At 38.1% G+C, this 23,964-nt stretch overlaps 1 protein-coding gene across 1 annotated transcript in view; it reads right to left on the bottom strand.

Annotated features, from left to right (window-relative positions):
- Positions 1-459: 459 nt before the first annotated feature.
- The window catches only part of LOC138875087 (uncharacterized), a 62,120-nt gene continuing 38,615 nt past the window's right edge, over positions 460-23,964 (bottom strand). Inside the window, exon 2 of the mRNA XM_070153907.1 lies at positions 460-967. Coding sequence (XP_070010008.1) covers positions 460-967 — 508 coding nt within the window. The remainder of the gene's footprint in view (positions 968-23,964) is intronic.

Raw genomic sequence — 23,964 nt, 5'->3', positions numbered from 1 at the left:
CTATTGTAGGAGAACTCTGCTAGCGATAGAAAATGATCCCATGAACCCCCAAAATGAATAACATAGGCACATAACATGTCCTCCAAAATCTTAATATTGCGCTCGGGTTGCCCGTCCGACTAAGGATGAAATGTCATACTTAGCTCAACTATGTGCCCAACTCACGCTGCACAGCTCTCCAAAAAGGCAATGTGAATTGCATGCCTCGATCTAAGATAATAGATACGGGGACACCATGAAGGAGAACAATCTCACAAAAATAAATCTGAGGTAGCTGCTTTTAAGAGATTAGGTAGTCATGACTGGAATAAAGTGTGCAGACTTGGTCAGTCTGTCCACAATGAACCACACGACATCGAATCTCCTCACGGTCTATGGAAGTCCAACTACAAAATCCATAGTGATACGCTCTCACTTCTACTCTACAATATCACGCCTCTGAAGCAAACCACACGGTTTCTAATGCTCGTACTTAACCTGCTGACAGTTCAAATACCAAGCAACATACTCCCCAATATCTTTCTTCATTCTTCTCAACCAGTAGTGGTGTTTCAAATCATGGCACATCTTCATGGCACCCAGATAAATGAAATACCGCGAACTGTGTGCCTCATTAAGAATCTGCTCCCCCAACCCATCCACATTGGGCGCACAAACCCGACCCTGAAGCCTCAATACCTCATCATTACCAATAATTATCTCCTTGGAATCATCATGATTCACCGTGTCCTTAAGGAAAAGTAAGTGGGGATCATCATACTGATGCGCCTTGATGCGTTCAAACAAATAAGATCGTGAAACCACACAAGCAAGAACCTGGCTAGGCTCCGAAACATCCAACCTCATAAACTTGTTGGCCAAAGCCTGAACATCCAAAGATAATAGTCTCTCCCCAACTGAAATAAAATCAAGACTCCACATGCTCTCAGTCTTCCTACTCAAAGCATCAGCAACCACATTAGCCTTCCTGGGATGATAAATAATAGTGATATCATAGTCCTATACTAGCTCTAACCACCTCTATTGTCTCAAGTTCAGATAATTTTGCTTAAATAAGTATTGTAGACTCTTTTGATCTATGAATAACTCACATGACACACCGTGGAGATAGTGTCTGCAAATCTTGACCGCATGAACAATGGTAGCCAACTCCAAATCGTGCACTAGGTAGATCTTCTCATGGGATTTAACTAACAAGAAGAATAAGCAATAACACTATCCTCCTACATCAAAAGGCACCCAATACCAATCCCTGAAGCATCAAACTAGACTATATAAGAACCCGATGTTGAAGGCAAAACCGGAACTGGAGCTGTCGCCAAGGCAGTTTTGACCTTCTGAAAGCTCTCCTCACATTTACCCGACCACCTCAATGGGGCAACCTTCTGAGTCAATCTAGTCAAATGAGCTACGATGGATGAAAAACGCTCCACAAAATGGCAATAACACCCGGCCAAGACTAGATAACTTCGAATCTCAGTATCGGTAGAAGGACTAGGCCAACTCTGAACTACCTCAATCTTATACGGATCCACTTTAATCCCCTCACTTTGACACTACGTGGCCAAAGAATGCCATCAACTCCGTCCAACATATGCACTTAGAGAATTTAGAATATAGTTTATTCTACCTCAAATTCTAGAGCACGGTCCTTAAAAGTTGTTCATGGTCCTTTCGACTGCGAAAATACACCAAAATATTATCAATGAACACGATGATGAAGGAATCAAGATATGGATGAAATACATTATTCATCATGTGCATAAAGGCTACTGGGGCATTGGCCAGCCCAAAAGACATCAATAAGAACTCAGAGTCATAGCGGATCTTGAAAGCCATCTTCGGAATATTCAAAGCTCGGCTTTTTAGCTGATGGTACCATGATCTCAAATCAATTTTCGAGAATACCCTGCCACCATAAAGTTGATTAAATAAATCATCAATACGTAGTAGTGGGTACTTTTTCTTGACTGTAACCTTGTTTAACTACGTATAGTCAATGCACATCCTCATCAAGCCGTCTTTCCTTCACATATAGAATTGGAGCACCCCAAGGTAACTCAACGGTTTGAGTATCAGTTACGCCTTCAGAAAAGACACCACCCTACTAGGAACATGACCCAATATACCTCTCCACTTCAACCTCGACAACCCTAGCATCACCAATGTCACGGTCTTTGAGCGACAATCAAGAATAGCATAATATGGTGACAACCAATCCATGGACAAAATCATATTAAAATCAACCATATTGAGTAATAGTAGGTCAACCATAGTCTTATAACCCCCAATAGTGACTAAACAAGAATGATAGACATGGTCTACCAGAATAGAATCCCAACAGGCATAGACACACAAACAGGGGTACTGAAAGAATAACGAGACATATCCAAATATGAAGCAAAGTAGGATGGCACATACGAATAAGTGGAACCCAGATCAAATAAAATTGATGCATCATTATGACAAGCCGGAACAATACATGTGATGATGGCATCTAATGGAAGAGGTTCAATCCTTCCAAGTAAAGCATAACGGGCCTATCCTCTCCCTCTAAGATTTCTTATATCCACATGTCCTCCACCCCTAGATGGTTGTACAAGTGGAGTAGTAGCTGGACCAGAAACCATAGCTTGAGTACCATGCGGAGGTCCACCACTCTAAAATCTGGGACAATATCTCACTATATGCCTCGTATCACCATACTAAGAAACCCTCTCTGCAGGCGTGGGTGCTGGTACAGAGTCTGACCTAGACGGCTAGAACAACCGCTATAAAAACCCCATTCAAGAGGTGCACTAGAAGATGGTTTTCCAAAATGAGTACTCTAAGGTCCCTGAATAGATGGAGCACAACGAGTAACCTGAAGTGCAGACTGGACTGGTCAACTAATATTACCTCTGCCATAACGTGGTGAAATTGCAGACCGGGAACCACTAAATCGTCCAAAATCTTGAGGCATCCTAGCCTCCCTATCCCTTCTTTCCTAGTCGTAGATACACTTCAACCTCCTAGCAATCTCGACAACTTGCTAAAATGGAGTACCAGTCTCCTAATCCTGTGCCATCCTAATTTTGAGACCATAACCAAGTTACTCAATAAATCTGCGGACTCTCTCTCTAATAGTGGAGACCAAAGTAGGGGCATGATAACATAACTCACTAAACCTCATAGCATACTCGGACACAATCATCGTCCCTTGGCGCAACTACTCGAACTTGGTGCGCAACGCATCCTTGAGGGTCAGTGGAACGAACTCCCTAAACATAGATCAATGGATGGATCCCAAGTGGCAATGAGCATGCTGGCCTACTCTCCTTATATACCTGCCACCATCCATATGCCGATCTTGTCTGCTGGAAAGTAGTAAGATTGACCTCGCTCAACTCCGGTATGCCCATAGTGCGTAGAATATAGTGCCATTGGTCTAGAAAACCATGTGCATCGTCAGAAGCTATGTCACTTAAAGTAGGAGGATGATAGTTCTTGAACCTCTCTAACCTCTTCTACTCCTCCTATGATGACACTGGTCTGACCTCGGATTGAACTGCAATCATGGGTTGCACTGGCATAACACCCAAAGCCTGATCAACATGAGCTTGCTGCTCTAGAGTACGGGCGGCAAAAGTTTGAGCTTCACCCCCAGCCTGAGAAGTAGTTGGTGCAACTAAAATCAATGCTGCATGAGCCAAGGTACCAAACATGCTCAGGAAGTGCACTAAAGTCTCCTGAAGTCCAGGAGTAGCAATAGGCGCCTCAGGTGAGTGCTTCCCAATCGGCCCTAAAATGACCCCTCACTGTAGCACATGCTCCACCTCTTCCTCGGCATCTACCACGGCATCTAGTAACACCGGTACCGATGGAAGCATCATCAGTAACTGAAGCTCATGTCCTCACCACATGTGAGAGAATAAAAAGACAAATGCTCAAATTCCGAAATTAATAAATTCGCACAATAAGGAATGAAAGAAATGGAATTTCCTAATAGTTCTGTAGGCTCTCAAAGAGAAGTACAGATATCTCTGTACCGATATGCAAGACTTTACAAAAGTTGCTTATGAATCGTAAAACCTATGAACCTAGAGATCTGACACAAACTTGTCACGATCCAAAATCCCACCTTAATAATCGTGATGACACTTAGTCTCTAAGAATAGGTAAGCTTATCACACAACATCAGAAAGAATATAACAACTTAATATTAAATACAGTTGAGAATGCGGCCCAAAACATAGGCAATATAGTAATACAACAATCATAATTCCAAAACCCGATAATACGGAGTCATAAGATCTACAAGTCTCAAAGTGTACATCATTGTTTGGAATACATGAACAATAATAAAGAAAATAATAGAGGGTGACTCTGAGGCCTGCGAGCGAGAACAATACGCATACCTTGAAGTTTTCACAACTCAAGCTCGACTCTTTAGCGACCAGCACGATTTGAGATACCTGGATCTGCACAAGAATAAGCAGAAGTGTAGTATGATTACACCAAAATCAGTACCCCAATAGGTATTGAGACTAATCTCGATGGAGTACTGACGAGGTTAAAGTTAAGACACTCACTACACAAATAATTTGTGTAGAATATCAATAAAACTAACAGCGGAAAAATTTAATAAAATCAATAGCAATAAAGAATAGGTTTGTGATGACACGGCAAATTAACCAAAACTCGTAAAACACAAAGTGAAATCATTTAAAGAAAATAATAACATATTCAAATCATCAACCCGTTCCAACACAAGAACAACATCAAGAATCACCATCAAAGCACCACATAACATAATCAGAAATCACCCATATAATGTGGCACGAGCTTCTAATTTAAATATTTTCCATTATACAGCTACACGTGCATAAGCACCCTTATCTCGCTACATGTACATCGTAATGAAGTACTTCCCCTTAATTGAAATACGCGCATAAGCCACCTTATCTTACCGCATGCGCATCAATAATCGCCCCCTTATATGATTGCATGGGCATCTCATTCACAACACATCAATCAACCTGCACCACACGTTCATATATGCCAAAACATTGCCCAAACAACAATACCAAAATCACAACAATATATAGTCCACGGCTCAACAACAACGTATACAAGAATCATAACAATAACACAAGGGTACAGAGAGTGAACAACAATAAAATGTGCTTCATAAAACAAACAATCTCCAAATCAAAGCATATTAATAGCTTGATGCCTAATCCGTTCAATTAACAACGTACTCCCGTGCACACACTTGTAACCTTATGTACGCATCATTTCACATAGTACAAATAATGTAATAAGATCAAATCTTATGGGGTAATTCTCCGACACAATGTTAGGCAAAATACATACCTCAGTTAGGCCAACTCAATACTCTAAAAATACTTTTCTCTTAAAATTCATCTTCGTTTAGCTCAAATCTTATAAAAACAACTTAATAATATCAAACAATGTAAGAGAAACCAATATTGATTAATAAAGTTAAGATCTTTACACAATTTCTCAAAAGTCAAAAAAAGTTAACCCCAAGCCGGCTCGATCAAAATTCGAGTCGAAGGGTAGATCTCGACTACCCATAACCCTACGAGTCCAAATATATATTTGTTTTCAAATCCGAGTCTGATACGACTCTCAAATCTCAAATTTTTTATTTTATAAAATATAGTAAAAAATTCCTAAAATTTCCTTCAAATCTCATGATTTAGATATTACAATTCATAAACAATCATGTTATATAATCAAAATTGGGTCAAAATAACATAGCCAATAGCTTTATTTGAAAATCTCCTCTTAAAATCGCCTCCCGCCGAGTCTAGGGCTCAAAATATAATAAAATGAGACTAATCCCAAAATTTCACTATTTGTTCAGTTGCGGATGTCACAAATGTGACCTGGGGTTTGCAAACCCCACAAATGTGACCATTTACATCGCAAATGTGATGCCTATTGAACCCAAGGGACGTATCCAAAGTGACATAGACTTCACATTTGCAAAGCCTGTCCCCATTGCAAAAGCGATCACTGATCGCAAATTCGGCCGCCCCTGCCCAGTTGGCCAATCGTAAATGCGATACAAAAGTCCGCAAAAGCGAATACTTCAGCTCCCACCCCCCAACCCTACCTCTAAAATTCAATACCCTTCTTGCAAATGCTAACAGGATCTTGCATTTGCGAGAACTACAACATCAGCCAAGCACCGGCAAATCTGAACTATCTCAAAAAAAACTAAAACTCGTCCAAAACTCACTCGACCTTCGAGGCCCCACACCGAACACCCACATAAGTCCAAAAATATAGTACGAACCTGCTCGTAAAATCAAAATACCAAGATAATATCAGGAACCATGAATTGGACACCAAAACACATGGAATTCACAGTGAAACTCAAGAATCGCCAAAATTACGACCAAGCATCTGATTCCTACTAAATCAACTCGAAATGATAGCAAACGTTTTACATAAATTCCAAATGACAAAACGAACCTATTCCAAGTCCCAAATAAAATTCAAACCCGATAGCCATAAAGTCAAATCATAGTCAAACATAGAAAAATTTTAAACCTTCAAATTGTCAACGTTCCACAAAATGAGCCAAATCAACCTAGGAACTTTTGAATCCAATTACAGGCATAGGCCTAAGTCTAAAATTATCATATGAACCTTTTGGAACCATCAAAATAGCGTTGCAAGAATGTTTTCACAAAATTTAAATCTCGGTCAACATCTCCAACTTAAGCCTCCAAACTAAGAACCAATTATTCCAAATCAATCCAAAACCTTCCCGAAATAAAACCAACCATCCCCTCAAGTAATAAAATCTCAAATACACATATGGGAAGCTTAAAAGGGGAAGACGAGGCTCAAATACACAAAACGATTAGGCAGGTCATTAGAATTATTCATGTAAGTCTATTTGCCTTTCTCACTAAACAACTCAGTAATATAATCTTTTTTCAAGAGATAAACAACTTCATTTCGCAGAAAGATGGAAATTTGTTGTTCTATGGCCATGTTTATTAAAGAACTAGCACCAAAATATTTTACTCTATTTGATGGGGTTTGATCTAATTTCCTTGGGGCATCTTACCTTATCCCACATATCTCTTAACACTACTACTAGCTCGGAGGTACTTACACTAAATTGGTAATCTGCTAGCTTTGGCCGAAAATAGTAGTCATTGTGTTTTGATGTGTTCGAGTCTTTGCTAGCCCTTTGAGGTAAAGTGGTATTCTTTTGTATGAATCCTTGAGTTACCTATGCTGGCTATAGCTTTCTATAGTTGTCACATCGATATGGACTAGTATATGGTTCATATCAATTCCTCCAAACTCTCCTTGAAATTCTTTCTGTTTGTTCATTGAACATATTTCAAACTTTTTACTGAACCACAATCTCTTTATATATTTGAAGCTTTTTACTATAACGGTTATAACGTCGTTCCCCGTACATGGAGGAAATTTGTGAAGACTTTCTTTTAATCTTCTCGTAGCCTCAGAGCTTCTTTCATTCAAGTTTCTTGCGAAAGCTATTGCTGCCCAATTATCAACGACGGGTGGAAAGAGCATTGATGTCGTGCTATAATTCCATATATTTTTTTGAATTTATTTAACCTACATACTTGTTGTTTGGATGGTTATTGTGCGACAATTAAGCTTAATAGAGTTTATTTTATGCATAGGAATGCTTGGACATGAAGTAGAGAAAAATTGCACGAAATGGTACCTCAAAGCTACAAAATGGGGCAATAAAAGAAGATGTGCAAGGCAATGAAAAGTCATGGCCATAGACAGTGCAAGGCATTGTCCAGAGCACTATCATTGGTGCCCCAAACATTTCCTCGGGCGCCCCAAATAGTGCCTCGCACAGAAACATTGGTGCCTCTGGCAGTGCCTCGCGCCGATGATACTATCCGAGGAAATTTTATTTCCTCACTATTTTTGGACATGTAAACGTTGGCCCTAGCCCTATAAATACCTCTTAAATTTAGTTTTTGAGGGTGAAGACACTATTGGAGAGGTAAGAAGGCTATGGTAAGACTTGGAAGCAACGAATCACAAGAGTTATCTCTTCCGTTCTTCCTTAATCTGTACTTTAGTACTTTCAATTATTATCATGATTGTTAGTATGGTTATGAGTAGCTAAATTTTCTCATCTAGGGTGAATTCTTGTTCCATTTTAATATATTTTTTCCTTTGAATATCCCTAGTTGTTCAACTACATGTATATTATTATTGATTGAATGACCATCAATTGACTGCACATATCTATTATATATTGCTTGAGAAAGAGTGCATATTTAAGTTTTTGTCGAACAGTTTCACTCCCAAGGTATATGAGAGATCAATACTGTTACACCCCATATTTTCGTACATGAAAGTACACCATGAATAAATTGATAAAAGCTTGGAAATAAGGTATTACATCCCGCAATTTTTGTACGTTAAAGTTTTGTCGTAAGTTAATCAACATAAACTCGGGAATGAGATTATTTTGGGATTATAAGTATTATGCTATTTCAAACAAGGGATAAGTAAATTAGTGAAGGTGAGAGGGTAAACAAGTCGAAAAAAAATAAAATGAGTTTGTCAAAGTTTGGCATTTTGGGATAAAATATGGCCCGAGCTAAAATACCCGATAATTATGAAATAATACTATACAAGGTACTACAAGGTCATAATAGTAAGGTGTATAAGGTTTTTTAAAAGTGAGTAGTGTTTAAAGTAATTTGAGATAATTCTTAATTATATGGGTAATTGGTTAATTATTGATTTTAGTGGGAGATTAACAATTAATTAATGAATTAGTGGTTAAATAAATCAAGATCTTAGATAATATTTAAGACAAAACGTGGAAGCCATGAAAGCCACCAATAATGACTCATTAAGTCCATAAATAGGTGGTTGGATTAAATAAATCCCAAAAGTGGGGCCCAGAAGTCTTAAAGATAAAAGCTCATTTTGTGTATATAACATTAAATGATTCTTTTCTCAAAACAGGCTAATGGCTGGATAAGCTCATAATTTTGAAAAACCTTATAAGACTTCTCCAAACGTGAGGATTTTTCTAAAAGCCTTCAACCAAGTCATACAAGGATTCCAACGTTGGCAATGTGAATTCAATGAGATTTCTTATCACCTTAGCAACATGAGATTTTGCAATTCTAAAATAGCACGGTATAATCTTTTTCAAGAATATCATATGGATTTTTTTCTACTTCAATCCGCCGTTACGTGTTGTCATAATTGACGTGTGTTAGAGGGATTATTAAGACAATCGGCTCAGGTATGTTAAGACTATCCCTTCTTTCTTTTGGCATGATCTATACGACATAAATGAAACGAGTAAATGCACAAATTCCATAAATGACTCTGTTCATACAGTATTAGAGATATCTATGTTCTTGAATTTCCATGTGTCATAATATTCTATCATTTGTTCATGGGTCTCAGAAAAATATGAAAGTTGAAAAGAGTTTACTTTATGATATTACTCAAAGGCAAAATGGTCTTATGACATTCCGAAAGGTTTTATTAACATACTTTTCATACATTGCATTCATGTGCACTGGCTCATGACCAGATGGCGTTATATACGCGCATATATGTATGTATATATATGTATATGGGATATGGGAAAGGTTATGGCATTATATACGCACCACCACCTGATCAGCTGGTATACGTTGATAATTTTGCCCACAGTGGCCGAAATAATATGATGGGATGCTCTCAGAGGCTTGATGATGTGATGAATACATGTACCTATGAACGTCATGACATTCATACTCATATGCATGACACTATAAGTATTTCATAATTTACAGAGTTATCCAGACTTATAGGTTGAGTCATTTACTCTATGTTTCTTCCATGTCTATTATGTACTTATTTATGTGCCTTACATACCTGGTACATTATTCGTACTGACATCCCTTTTTGCCTGGGGACGCTGTATTTGATGCCCGCAGGTCCTGATAGATAGGTCGTGAGCCCTCCAAGTAGGTTATCAGCTCAGCGGAAGATATTGGTGCACTCCATTTGCTTCGGAGTTGCTTGATTTGTTAGTATAATTTAGACGTGTATTGTTTGGTATGGCGAGACGATATTCCAACCTTTATGAAAATAATGTATTCTTAGAGGCTTGTAGACAAATGTCATCTACGTAAAAGATTGTATGACCTTATCGTCCCATGTTCAGTACACGAGTGGCTATTTTGGTATTATAGGTCGTACTTCATATGTATAAGTTTGTATTCCCTCACGCTTTGCTCCGGTTCATTTATCTATGATAGAATGATATGAAAGATACGTTACGTTGGTACTCGGTTGAGTAAGGTACCGGGTGCCCGTCGAGGCCCATCGGTTTGGGTTGTGACAAAAGTGGTATCAAAGCGAGTTTCTATCTTAGGGAGTCTACAAGCCGAGTCTAGTATAGTCTTATTTATGGGTGTGTCGTGCACCACACTTATAAGCAGGAGGATACAGGGCATTTAGGAATGTCACTCTTTCTTCTTACTCTAGATCGTGTGGTAGAGCTCACTTATAAGAATTCAAATTCCGAAATTTTATTTTATTCGTAATAAGATGATACCTACATCTGAAAAGAAGATTGTAAAGAGAGATAGCTATGGAAGAGCTGAGTTAGAGGAATTCGATTTTTGTATGGTGCCTATGTTAAGTAAATGTGCGATCTTTAGCTGATCATGGGTATACTGAAAGGTGTAAGCTTCCTGATAATAAGCCTTAAGGAAAAAATGTCTATCCACCTTTATGGTGAAAGACAATGAGAGATTAAGAAGATAAATACAAGTTTCAATAAGAAAGAAGCAAGATGAACAAGGGTACGAGGCGCCCAGTTAATGAAGGTTAACAGTGTTTATAATTAGGGCAGAGGAACATAAGCATTTTGAGTTACCTTCAACAGTGACAAATGTATGTTCAATCGGCCACACCGATCTCAGTTATGCCTTATGGGAGCTAATAAACATAGTTTAAGAGAAGGACGAGTTATCAGGATCTGGTTGGGGATAGAGTAACACAAAATAGTGGATGTATTGGTAGACTTAGTTGACATTTCCAAAGGATAGTGCAAACGTGGTGATGGATCTCCTTGTGAGACACCTTGATAGTGCACCCTAAAATAGTACAGCTAGATATGAGTACTACAAAGATAACTACTGGAAGCCTGGAAGGGATGAATATTACCTTAGTGTGGCTCCCAACCTTGGTAGAAAGAGAATGTTAGGCAATTCGAGGAGCCAATGGATGGAGCAAGAGGGGCTAAAAGAAAAAGAATGTTTTGTTCGAGGTTTTAGAATAATGTGATAGATAGAAATGTTAGCAAGAAAATAAGAAGAGAGTTAATGAAGTAGTATGAGTAAAATGTGGTACATGGATAACAATGGTAGATCAAAAAATGATAGTATTACAGAGTCTATAGTCAAGTGAAGGAAAAGACGAGAGGTGAAAGGCCTTGAAACAACAAGGGAGTATAGGCCACAAAGTCATACCCTCATTTCGAGAAATAAGTTCGTGACTCCAACACGACTACCAGAAAGGAGAGATAAACCCCAGCATATTAGAAATCACTATGGGCTAGTGAATAAGATAAAATAAACATGAATTAGGGATCGAGGGATTTGATAATAGTCAGGATCATGATAATTTCAGAGTTGTGTTCCGGCAATAATAACAGAAGACGATTCATGAGAAATTCAGAGAATGGTCATTCAGAAGGACACTTCCCTAAAGCAAGCAATATGAGCAAAGTTAAGCTTAAGGGATTATAGATGCCAGTTACACTAAATGTCACCATTGCGAGTGAGGAATTTTGTTATCCTTGGTACAAAAGGATTACTGTAAGTAAGGGTCATCGATAATGTGAAAGGACGCCAAAGATGAAGGGGAAAAACATCTATCGGCAGGTTGTCATAGCTCCTAGTCTTAGTACTCCCCTAAAGGGGGGAATATGGAATGACAAAGGAAGAATGCGATAAAAATGAGAAAGGGATGAGATTGCACTTATCCAAATGTTACAGATATGCTATGATTCTAGGACGTTATGTAAGCACGAAGTCAAAAAAAGGGAAGTAAGGGTTCCTGTCCGGGTTATTATTGATAGATAAGGATCCAACACATGAGGTAAGTTAAGACAAGGAAATAACCCAAGATAGATTATGTAGAATATGGATATGAGAATGGGCCGACGAGTAATTAGTAGTTGATTTAGGAAGAGCCTAGGCATGACTAGGCAAGAAGTTATAGACGAGTCAGCAGATCGTGTAAGATAAACATAGTAAAACCCAATATAGTGAATTTAGCCTCACAGTTATGACATCATAACCTTAGAAAAGATACCGTATGAGTGTTACGGAAATAAAAAAGAGTTCCACTGGAAAGACAATCAAAATATCAGTTCAGAAGCAACCCTACAAGTACAAAGATGTGGAAGTAAGTAACTACGGGTAATTATAGGCGAGAAAGAACATCAAAAATTTCGTAAGGCATATGATTTGATAAGCTCGCAACCTTACAAGAGTCAGAGGATCTCCCCCCCCCCAAGTACAACAATGAAAGACTAGCTGAGGAAATAAGGAAGAAGGTTTCAACTAAAGCACAGTGACCTAAAGAGGAAATGGTTGTGTAATAACAGTCTCACTACAAAATTATATGCACTCCCTAAGAAAGTGGAACCTACCATGGCTAATGAGCAGGGAGTAAAACGAAAAGTAATATTCAAAACCATATGAGTTGCACAAAATTCTAGCATGCGTGGGAACTAAGATAAGCTAAGTATGGATGCAACAATGGGCAGAAAGACAAGGAAAAGTAATAGCTTACATTGAATGAAAGCTAAAATGGAACGAAAGAAATTATTCGAACAATGATCCAGAGTTGATTACGTTATGAATGCACTTAAGGGTTCGGAGTTTTATACATGCAACAGATACATCCCTAGAAGATTCTGGTATACATTAAAAGAAAGAATGAGCCCAGGTCGTAGACGAAGGATTAAATTGTTAAAGGATTGTATCGTAAATATTCCATAGCACCATGAAAGGATAAAAGTAATAACTAACACCATGAGTCGCAGATCAGAAGATAGCTTAAGCCTATATAAGGGTTGATCAGAGGAAAGAGGAAACTAAAGAGTTGCATCAACTAAGTAAATCAGTAGTTTTATTATTGTACCCAGAAAATTATGGACATAGTGACTGAGAACATTGCAGGGTCACTCTTAATATCAGAGGTCCAGGTAGAAGAATACCGGCCTCATAAGATATCAGTATAAATCTCTCAATGAATCATGTAAAAAGGTGCAAGTATTATAATAGAAGTTCAAGTTGTGGATGTGAATTCTACCTATATGGAAGGAAGGTCATGAAAGAGATAGAAGATGTGATGCGAGACTTCAAAATAAGTAAGGTAAAGGTGAATAACGTATGAGATACCCAAATGCAGAAGGTCGTGAATAGTCCATACATTGGATAAAAGGCTAGAAGTGCGGGAATTCAGTATCCATGAATGATAGCAGCGTCGTTAGTGGCATGTCTTCCAGCCTATGGTATCTAGGTATCGAGAAGCCTGATTAAGAAAGTAAAGAAGAGTTATAGACGATACGATATCTCGTTTGATGTTCCAGAATGACATAAGAAAATCTATGATGCATGTAAGTTGAAAGGTTGCGAGTAATATACATAGATATGTATAAGTCGCAAGCTAAAGTATGGTAAAGCGACAAGGTTTTAGGAAGACGGGAATAAGGACAAGAAGGGGTGAGTGAGAAGGTGACGAGAAGCGAAAAAGTTATCGAGATTAAGCCCCAAGAAAACAAAAGAGCTGACGGTTTCTCTAAGTTATAGAAAGCTCAGTATAGCCTGAAAGAACTCAAAGGAGTCTAAGATAAGTAGCAATTATAAAATATGGAATGCTCCCCTAATAGTAGAATAAAAGTGTAATTGTGGTAGATAAAGGATGAAATTTGGGCCTTTAATTGAGTAATGATTTGAAGAAAGGGATTCTTGAATTTTACGGGATTAATTCACCCACGTAAGGTAAATCAACAATGAATGGACAAAAATCACAAAGTATGAGATGAGATTAAGCCATCATTCTTAAGATGAATAGTAATGAGAGAGCATTAAAGGACTTGGATATATGCATATGAGATAAGCAACAAAAGTATCTAGGAGTTTGGTAGCAGACCTCAATAAGGATAAATCGAGGTTATGGTATAGTATGACCTAACTAGGTGCAATAAAGTCATATGAATGGATAAACAAAATAAGGTATAGCAATATTCATGAGTTCAACAAACTACCAAACGAAGAACTTTGGTATACCTATAAATACCCAAAGAGACTTATCAAGCTCTATATATGCTTATAAAGTGACGCTTAGAGAATGGCTAAAGGCTGGGGAAAAAGGAAAGAAGAGTCGCATAGGCGTACATACAAGGTCAAAGTCGTACAGACTGCATGATAAAAAGTAGCAATAGTTACGAGATTGAAAGGATTCCGACTACAAGTCGTGGTGTGTGAAGGAGGCCTAAGGGAGGAATACCTTGGACTTTAGATTTATTCACAGAATAGTCACCTAGATGGCAAGGAAAGTACTGAAGTATTCGGAAGACGTAGGTTATGAAAATGATAAGTGCACCAGTCAACATTTGAGGATGAATGTTCCAAAGATGGGAATAATGTTACACCCTATATTTTCGTACATGAAAGTAAACCATGAATAAATTGATGAAAGCTCAAAAATGAGGTATTTCATCCCGCATTTTTTATACATTAAAGTTTTGTCGTAAGTTAATCGACATAAACTCGGGAATGAGATTATTTTGGGATTATAAGTATTATGAAATTTCAAACAAGGGATAAGTAAATTAGTGAAGGTGAGAGGGTAAACAAATCAGGGAAAAAAATGAAATGAGTTTCGTCGAAGTTTGACATTTTGGGATAAAATATGGCCCAAGCTAAAATACCCGATAATTATGAAATATTACCATACAAGGTACCACATGGCCATGATAGTAAAGTGTATAAGGTGTATTAAAAGTGAGTAGTATTTAAAGTAAGTTGAGATAATTCTTAATTATGTGCGTAATTGGTTAATTATTAATTTTAGTGGGAGATTAATAATTAATTAATGAATTAGTGGTTAAATAAATCAAGATCTTGGATAATATTTAAGCCAAAACGTGGAAGCCATGAAAGCCACCAATAATGACTGATTAAGTCCATAAATAGGTGGTTGGATTAAATAAATCTCAAAAGTGGGGCCCACAATACTTGAAGATAAAAGCTCATTTTGTGTACATAACATTAAATGATTCTTGAATCAAAACAAGGTAATGGCTCGATAAGCTCATAATTTTGACAAATCTTATAAGACTTCTCCAAACATGAGGATTTTTTTAAAAGCCTTTAACCATGTCATACAAGGATTCCAACGTTGGCAACGTGAATCCAATGAGATTTCAACGAGATTTCCTAGCACCTTACCAACATGAGATTTTGCAATTCTAAAAGAGCACGGTATAATATTTCTCAAGAATATTATACGGATTTTTTCCTACTTCAATCTGCTGTTACATGTTATCGCAATTGACGTGTGTTAGAGGGATTATCAAGAGAATCAGCTTAGATATGTTAAGACTATCCCTTCTTTCCTTTGGCATGAACTATACAACACAAACGAAACGAGTAAATGCACAAATTCTATAAATGACTATATTCATAGAAGTATTAGAGATATCTATGTTCTTGAATTTCCATGTGTCATAATATTCTATCATTTGTTCATGGGTCTCAAAAAAATACGAATGTTGAAAAGAGTTTACTTTATGATATTACTCAAAGGTAAAATAGTCTTATCACATTTTAAAAGGTTTTATTAACATACTTTTCATGTATTGCATTCGTGTACATTGACCCATGACCAGATGGCATTATATACGCGCATATATGTATGTATATATATGTATATGGGATATGGGAAAGCTTATGGCATTATATACGCACCACCACCTGATCAGCTGGTATCCATTGATGATTTTGCCCACAGTGGCCGAAATGATATGATGGGATGCCCTCAGAGGCTTGATGACGTTATGAATACATGTACCTATGAACGACATGAAATTCATATGCATATGCATGAACTATAAGTATTTCATGATTTACAGAGTTATCCTGACTTATAGGTTGAGTCATTTACTCTATGTTTCTTCCATGTCTGTTACGTACTTATTTATGTACCTTACATACTCGGTACATTTCGTACTGACGTCCCTTTTTGCTTGGGGACGCAGTGTTTCATGCCCACAGGTCCCGATAGATAGGTCGATAGCCCTCTAAGTAGGCTATCAGCTCAGCGGAAGATGTTGGTGCGCTCCATTTGCTTCGGAGTTGCTTGATTAGTTAGTATGATTTAGACGTGTATTGTTTGGTATGGCGGGATTCTGTTCTAACGTTTATGAAAATTATGTATTCTTAGAGGCTTGTAGAAAGATGTCATGTACATAAAAGATTGTATGGCCTTGTCGGCCCATGTTCAGTACACAAGTGGCTATTTTTGTCTTATAGGTCGTACTTCATATGTATATGTTTATATTCCCTCATGATTTACTCCAGTTCATTTACCTATGATAGAATGATATGAAATATACGTTACGTTGTTACTCGATTAAGTAAGGTACCGGGTGCCCGTCGCGGCCCATCGGTTTGGGTCATGACAAATATGGTGGGTGTAAAAGTGGGATTAAAGATAACGAAGCTTTGACATGATCATAGTAAGCGGTGAAAAAGTGCGAGCTAGTGTAATTCGAGAGAATATGACTAATAAATTATTAAAGTTTCTCGAGAGAGAATTACGATAAGTGGAGTGCTCATGATCAATAGAGAATACTTACGCAAAATTGTAGGAGACGTAGGGGGAGGATTCCGACAATAGGGGAAATCATAACTCTTGGCTTTTCCAATCTTGTCTCCAATCCTTAGTATCCCTAGTTGTTAATTTACTTCTTTAATTTGTTAGTTAATTTGTTAGACATAAGAATCTAAATATTTATAACTTAGGAATTATTCGAGCATGTCTTTTGAGTGATATTGAATAGTTATAGTGAACCATTAGTTCTCTGTGGGATTCGACTCCAAACTCTTAGACGAAATTATATTTGCAGCAACCACTTATCCTTTTTAGGAATAGAGTTGGACGTGATAAAATTTTGGCGCTGTTGCCGGGGAGCTAACGGTGTAGTTGTAGTTGTATATATTGCTAGATTTCAAGTTTGAACTTTTATTTTGTTTTTATTTTTTATTTGAGAGACATGACATCTTGGAATTAGGGGAGTTTTGATGTTGGTAATACTACTTTTGATCTTCCTTATGTATATTGTGGAGGAAACCACTCGTGTCAAAATTATCAATATATTCTCGAGAGCGAGTTATGTACACCAACTCAATCTCATATGTGGAATGTGTGTGATATGTGTTATGGTCAAGATGATCACTTTTATGGTTCTACTTATATTTCTTATCCTCCCCCACCTCTTATTATGATGGTTCTACTTGTGAAGTTAATAGGAAAAAAAGAACTTGGGGATGCAGACCTGAAGGAGATCAAGGATATGTTTAAGTGCCTTCTGGAAAAAAATAATAAGAAACAACTGCAAATAGAAAGGCAAGAGGCAACTATTCGCAACTAGGAGGCTCAAGTGAGTCAAGTGGTCAAAGTTTTTAATGCTCAACAAGCCAGTATTGGGATAGTAGCCAAGAATAGCGTGAATTTGAGGTGCTATTGGAAGAGGTCAGAGTAAAACATCAAAAACCTAGCCAACTACAATTTGAGGATGTCGATGTTGAAGATGTGAGACTAGAGTCAGCCAAGGACATTGAGGATATATATTTTATTTACTCTAGTATTATTGATGTTGAGGATGTTGAAAGTCCTGAAATTCATGTATTTGAGCGCATTGGTCCTCACTCCAAATATTTTCTACATTGTGTTTGGATGATGATATGGAAATAGAGTCATCCAAGCAGATTGAGGAGTCAAGGAATAAGAAACAAGATCCCTACATTCTAAATTTTTCTTGTCGTAAAGACATGACTACATACCTCATCTAAAAGCCAAGAAGTGCAGAATAGTACAATGGTTGCTTGGACCAATTAGATTTGTTCCACCACCCCAGGAGCATAATCGTAAACTTGAAGCCAAATTGGGGGTTCAATTCATAAGTAGGGTGGAGGCAAAAAGTTGTTCGCGTCGTGCCTCGGCGTTAAATCAACCACTTGTTAGGAGGCAACCCAACTTTACTGCTTTCTTTATTTTTAGTTTTTTTAAAATTAATTTCTTATTGTATTATTTTTGTAGTGTCGTTTTTAAATTTTTAGGAGAATGGGATGCATAGATATTGGAAGGATGCAACAGCTAGCCAGATGGTTAGAAGTAAGTGTAGGGCGCCTGCACAGAGTAAAATATCCGGGGAGAAGTCTAAGTACCCCATGAGTTGCTAGTGCTTCAGCCTTTGGTCTACCAGGGAGTTTCTTTGTTAGAAGTAAGTGTGGGACGCCTACACAAAGTAAAATATCCGGGGAGAAATCTAAGTACCTCGTGAGTTGCTAGTGCTTCGGCCTTTGGTCTAGCAGGGAGTTTCTTTATAACGACCCGGCCGTTTGTTTCATGAGTTACCACTCTGTTTCCCCCATTTTTGCATCTTTATGTCTTGTTCAGCTGTGTTATGTGGTATTGGGTTAGTTGATTTGGGTTCGGAGTGGTTTTGGAGAGGTTTGAGACACTTAGTCTCTTTTGAGTAAGCTTAAGTTGAAAAAGTCAACCAGACATTGACTTATGTGAAAAGGGCTCGGATGTGAATTTTGATAGTTCGGATAGATTTGTTAGGTGACTTGGGACTTAGGAGCATGATCGGAATGTAATTTGGAAGTCTGTGGTAGATTTAGGCTTGAATTGGCGAAGTTGGAATTTTGGCACTTTTCGGTTGGTAGTGGAAATTTTGATATCGGGGTCTAAATGGAATTCCAAAAATTGGAGTAGGATTGTTGTGTCATTTATGACGTATGTGCAAAATATTAGGTCATTCGGAGGTGGTTTGATAGACTTTTTTATTGTTTGCGGAATTCGGAAGTTTTGGGAATCTTAGGCTTGAATCCGAGGGTGTTTTGATGATTCGATGTTGTTTGGAGTGTTTTGGAGGTTGGTATAAATTTGAATAGTGTAATGTGACTTGTTCGTACTTTTGGTTGAGGTCCCGGTGGCCTCGAGGTGATTTCGGGTGGTTGACGGGAGGTTTGGAGTTGGAATTAGCAGCTGAAGTGCTGAAGCTCATGTCATAACTGCAACTGCGACTTGTGGACCGCAGGTGCGGGCCTGCAAAAGTGGAAGAGGGAACGCAGATGCGGTCAAAGGAAAGAATGACTAGAGCCACAGATGCGGGGTTTTGATCGCAAGTGCGGTCCTTGGGCGGATAAGTGGAATCAGCAGGTGCGAGATTTCGACCGTAGAAGCGGTTTAGCTGGGGCAGAACATATAAATTTAGCCCTTCGCAAATTTTGAGTGATTTTGCACCATTTTCATGCGGGTTTGAGCTTGGGAGAGCAATTTGAAGAGAAAATTCAGGAAGGTTTCATGGAGGTAAGATTTTTGGACCCTAAACTTGTTTCTATAATGGTTTTTGACTGATTAAGCTTGAAACCTATGAAAAATTAGTAGCAAATTGGGGGTTTAAGGCTTGGAAATTGGAGATCTTAATCTAGGGATTTGAGGGGCCATTTGTTGTCGGATTTTGGTATTCTTGATATGTATAAACTCGTGAGAGTATAAGGATTATAGTTTTGTGATTTTTATCAAAATCCAAGGCGTGGGCCGGGGTTGGATTTGACCAACTTTGGGATTTTGATGTAATTTAATTATTTTCGAGTGGGCTTTGTTCCCTTAGCATATTTTGATGGATATATAATGATTTTGGTTAGATTTGGGGCATTTGGAGGCCGAATCGAGAGGCAAGGGCGTCGTGGTCTAGAGTTTGGCTTGTCTTGAGGTAAGTAACATTTCCAAACTTGGTTCTGAGGGTTCGAAACCCCGAACTGTGTGTTCTATGATTACTATTCAGGTTACGCAATGCCAAGTGACGGGCGTGTAGGAGTGCATTGTGAGAAATGCAGCCTGGATCATTCCATGGCACCGCTTAGTGACTCTTTTATACTAATATCTGTGTCGTAATGATGTGACTAAGTTAATAAGCTGCAAATCATGGGAATTATCATATTAAGGCTTCACGCCAACACTATTGAAACCCGGGAAGTCGTTTCTTGCTGTCATGTTATTAGTTTCATTTATATTCTTTACTCAGTCTGTTCATTCATATTATATCATGCCTCAGTCTCGATTATTGCTATTTGACATATCATATCATTGTTCGGGCTTGTATCATGATATTTTTAGCCCGTGTGTGTGAGACTGGAGAGTATTGACTGAGTGAGGCTGAGAGCTTGATATTGATTGACAGTATGGGATCAGGCTGCACGCCGTAGCGAGATGTTGATCATGCCTTCACTGGCATTGATATAGCGCTTGGTCTTAGAGAAGCCCCTCCGGAGTCTTTACACCCCAGTGAGCGCAGTTGATGATATTGAGGGATGGATCTTCCTTGGACATGGATCTTGTCCGAAGTATTAGTATGGAGATGGATCTTCTCCATGAGGCTGTATTGGCCTGTTTTCCTCGGTACTGGGTTACTTATAGTCAGTGATGTATATATTTCGGGATGGATCTTCCTTGGGCCGAATGGGCCATATACAGACTGAGTAGTTGAGCACTATGAGTGGAAGTATTATACGCAACAATGATCATGCTATATGTGCATTGGTACTTAGGGGTTCCTGAACTTTATACTCTGCATTTTTCATACTGTGTTTAATCAATGCTGAGGATTTACTTGAACTGTAAGCATGTCTACTTTTCTGTACTATTAAATGTTGCTGCCTATTGAGGTTTTGGTTCGCCACTACCGTCATTCCATAGTTTGGACTTGTTGCTTACTGAGTTGGTGTACTCACGTTACCCCCTGCACCCCTGTGTGCAGATCTAGGTATCTCGGGCCACGGCAGCGGTTGTTCATCATACTAGTTGGAGACTTTCTGTGGAGATTGCGAGGTAGCTTCTTGGCTACCGCAATTCCGCCTTCTCCTTTCCTTATCTTTCTTTAGTATATTTATTTGGATATTATCATACCGTGTTGGTTATGTTATTTCGAACAGATGCAGTAGTTTTAGCTCATGACTTAGTGACACCCGAGGTCGGGATTGTGTTTCTTTCCGTTAGATTTTGATTTCTACCTTTATCTTATTGAATTTATATTAAAATTATGATTTTTCTTAAGTTTTTATTTGTAAAAGTGGATTATTTGGAAATAGGTGGATGGCCTAGTATCACGATAGGCACCATTACGATATGGTTAGATTTTGGGTCGTGACATTCTTTTACCCTCTTATTATTTATGTTGTGCATTGAGAATAATGCACAATTTTAAGTATGGGGTGAGGAGATTCTATACTATTTCAGTTGTGTTAGGTAAATTGATGATTTTTGTTTTTATAAAACAAATTTGAACTTTTCCCAATGATGGATCTCCTAGACATTTTTCTTGAGGTATTTAAGTCTAAACAAAAGAAAATAAGAAAAATTTAGAAAATAGAAAAATACAAAAACATATTTTTTATTTTTATATTCCTTAGGTAGTAATAATCCCCCGTAATTTTTTTCGTGCCTCAGTTCTTTTCCATGGGATGTAACTTGAACCGAGTAGTAATTTTTTTAGAGTAGTATGTACGAAATAAAGGAGAAGAAATGATGTGATTCACACCTTTTGACTTGTTTGATGGTTGTATACTTAAGTTCTGGCATGTGTTTCACCTTCCCTTGATTTTAAATATATGATGATGCCTTGATAAAAAATGAATAGCATGTGGTATGACTCCTATATCTTGGTTACTTGACTTATATTCACGTTGTGCTTTATGCTTAATATATCTCTTGGCTTTGTGAATACTTGTTTGATGGAGAGTCGGAATAAGACCGTCCTTAGGGAGTCATGTGCCATGTGTGAAGTGAGTTCTTTTCATAGTCCAAGTTATTGCATTTCAGTCTAGAACTTGCCCAGAATATGAATTGAATCGAAATCTTAGGTGTTGCTCGGTTTAAAAAGTGATGTTATCCTTTCTTTGATCTTTTCGGGTTTTGTTGCTTATCACAAATAAAATCATCCCTAGTTTACCCTTTTGAGCCTATAAGTCTTTCTTTTGAAACCCACATTACAAGCCTCTCTCCTTTTGTTCTTAATTGAATCATATGTGATGGCGCTTACTCGTGAAAGCTAGGCAAGCCAACTATTAAGGTTCTACACGTTTAACATTCAACCCAACAGATATAAGTCAAAACTACAGTTAAACAGATTATAAGTGCGGAAGAGTTATAGCATAATCAAATAAACCAATACAAGTCTACCCATGAATCTGGTGTCACAATATCACGAACATCTATGATTTTTACTACAACCATTGGTCTAGAAAGAAAGATACAACTGTTCTCAGAATGAAAGAGACAGCAGAAAAACTAAAGAAGGAAAGGGGACTCTAGGCTCTGTGGACGCTAGCAGATCTACCTTGGTCTCCCTGGACTGAAGGCAGCTACCTCAGCTACTCACCGGGTCCGGTACCAAAATCTGCACAAAAGAGCGTAGAGTGTAGTATCAACACAACCGCCCCATGTACTGAGTAAGTGTCGAGTCTAACCTCGGCGAAGTGGTGAAAAGGTTAGGACACGACAATCATATATATACCTAAGTAGTTAAATCATGTACAAACAGAAACATAGTAATAGAAATCAACAGAATAAAGTACGAAGGGGACATGCTACGGGGGAACAACAGATTCTAACAATAATCCAGTAAGGAAGCATTAATAAGGAGCATAATGAACATCATATCAAAGTCAATCAAAGAAATGAAACGGTAACACGTTCACGATATCACCCTTCGTGCTTTACTCTCGTCCTCACCATATGAAACATCATAAACGGCTCGACATCACCTTTCGTGGATTACCTCACATAATCATGACACGGTATCTCCCTTCGTGCATTATACCTCACATTATCGGCATGGCATCACCCTTCATGCATTAACTCTCAAATCATGGCACGGCATCACCCTTCGTGCATTAACACTCATAATATCGTGCACGACATCATCCTTCGTGCTTTACACTCTCTCACAATAACATGCACGGCATCACCCTTCGTGCTTTACACTCTTCCTCACCTAAACAATAGAAAACAACATGTCCCGATAAGGGAATCAACAATATCAACAAAACATCCCGGCAAGGGATTCAGCTACAACCAATCTCGTTTTCAACAATTACTTTACAAAAATGAAACTGAACTTGTGCCAATTCACAACAATAATAAATTACCAAGAAACTTTCATAAGCTTTGTTCAACATTAAAAATCATCAATTTGAGCATGATCGGTATATAATAGAGTCACAAAAATCATGATATAAGACTCACGGGCATGCTTGACACCAACATATAGATACTCGTCACAACACCTATAAGGTCGTACTCGATACAAACACGTAGAAAATAGACCACAACTCCTATTCCCTCAAGCTAAAGTTAGGCCAAACACTTACCTCAATTCCACGGACAAATTAAGCCTAAACTATCGCTTTACCGTTCGGTTCCACTTCCAATTCACTTGTATCTAGTCACAATTTACTTAATAACGTTAATATATGCTAAATAAACTAATTCAAATGCACGAAAATAGGCTTCCCATTGTTTTCCCCAAAAAGCCAAAAATCGACCCCGAGCCCGCTTGGTCAAAACCCGAAGTTCAAACCAAAACCCGATCACCCACTCGTTCATGAACTCAAG

The sequence above is a fragment of the Nicotiana sylvestris genome, chromosome 8 (assembly GCF_000393655.2).
Source record: "Nicotiana sylvestris chromosome 8, ASM39365v2, whole genome shotgun sequence".
Classification (NCBI taxonomy): domain Eukaryota; kingdom Viridiplantae; phylum Streptophyta; class Magnoliopsida; order Solanales; family Solanaceae; genus Nicotiana; species Nicotiana sylvestris.
Note: the sequence above shows the minus strand (reverse complement) of the source record. Positions and strands in the feature narration are given on the sequence as shown.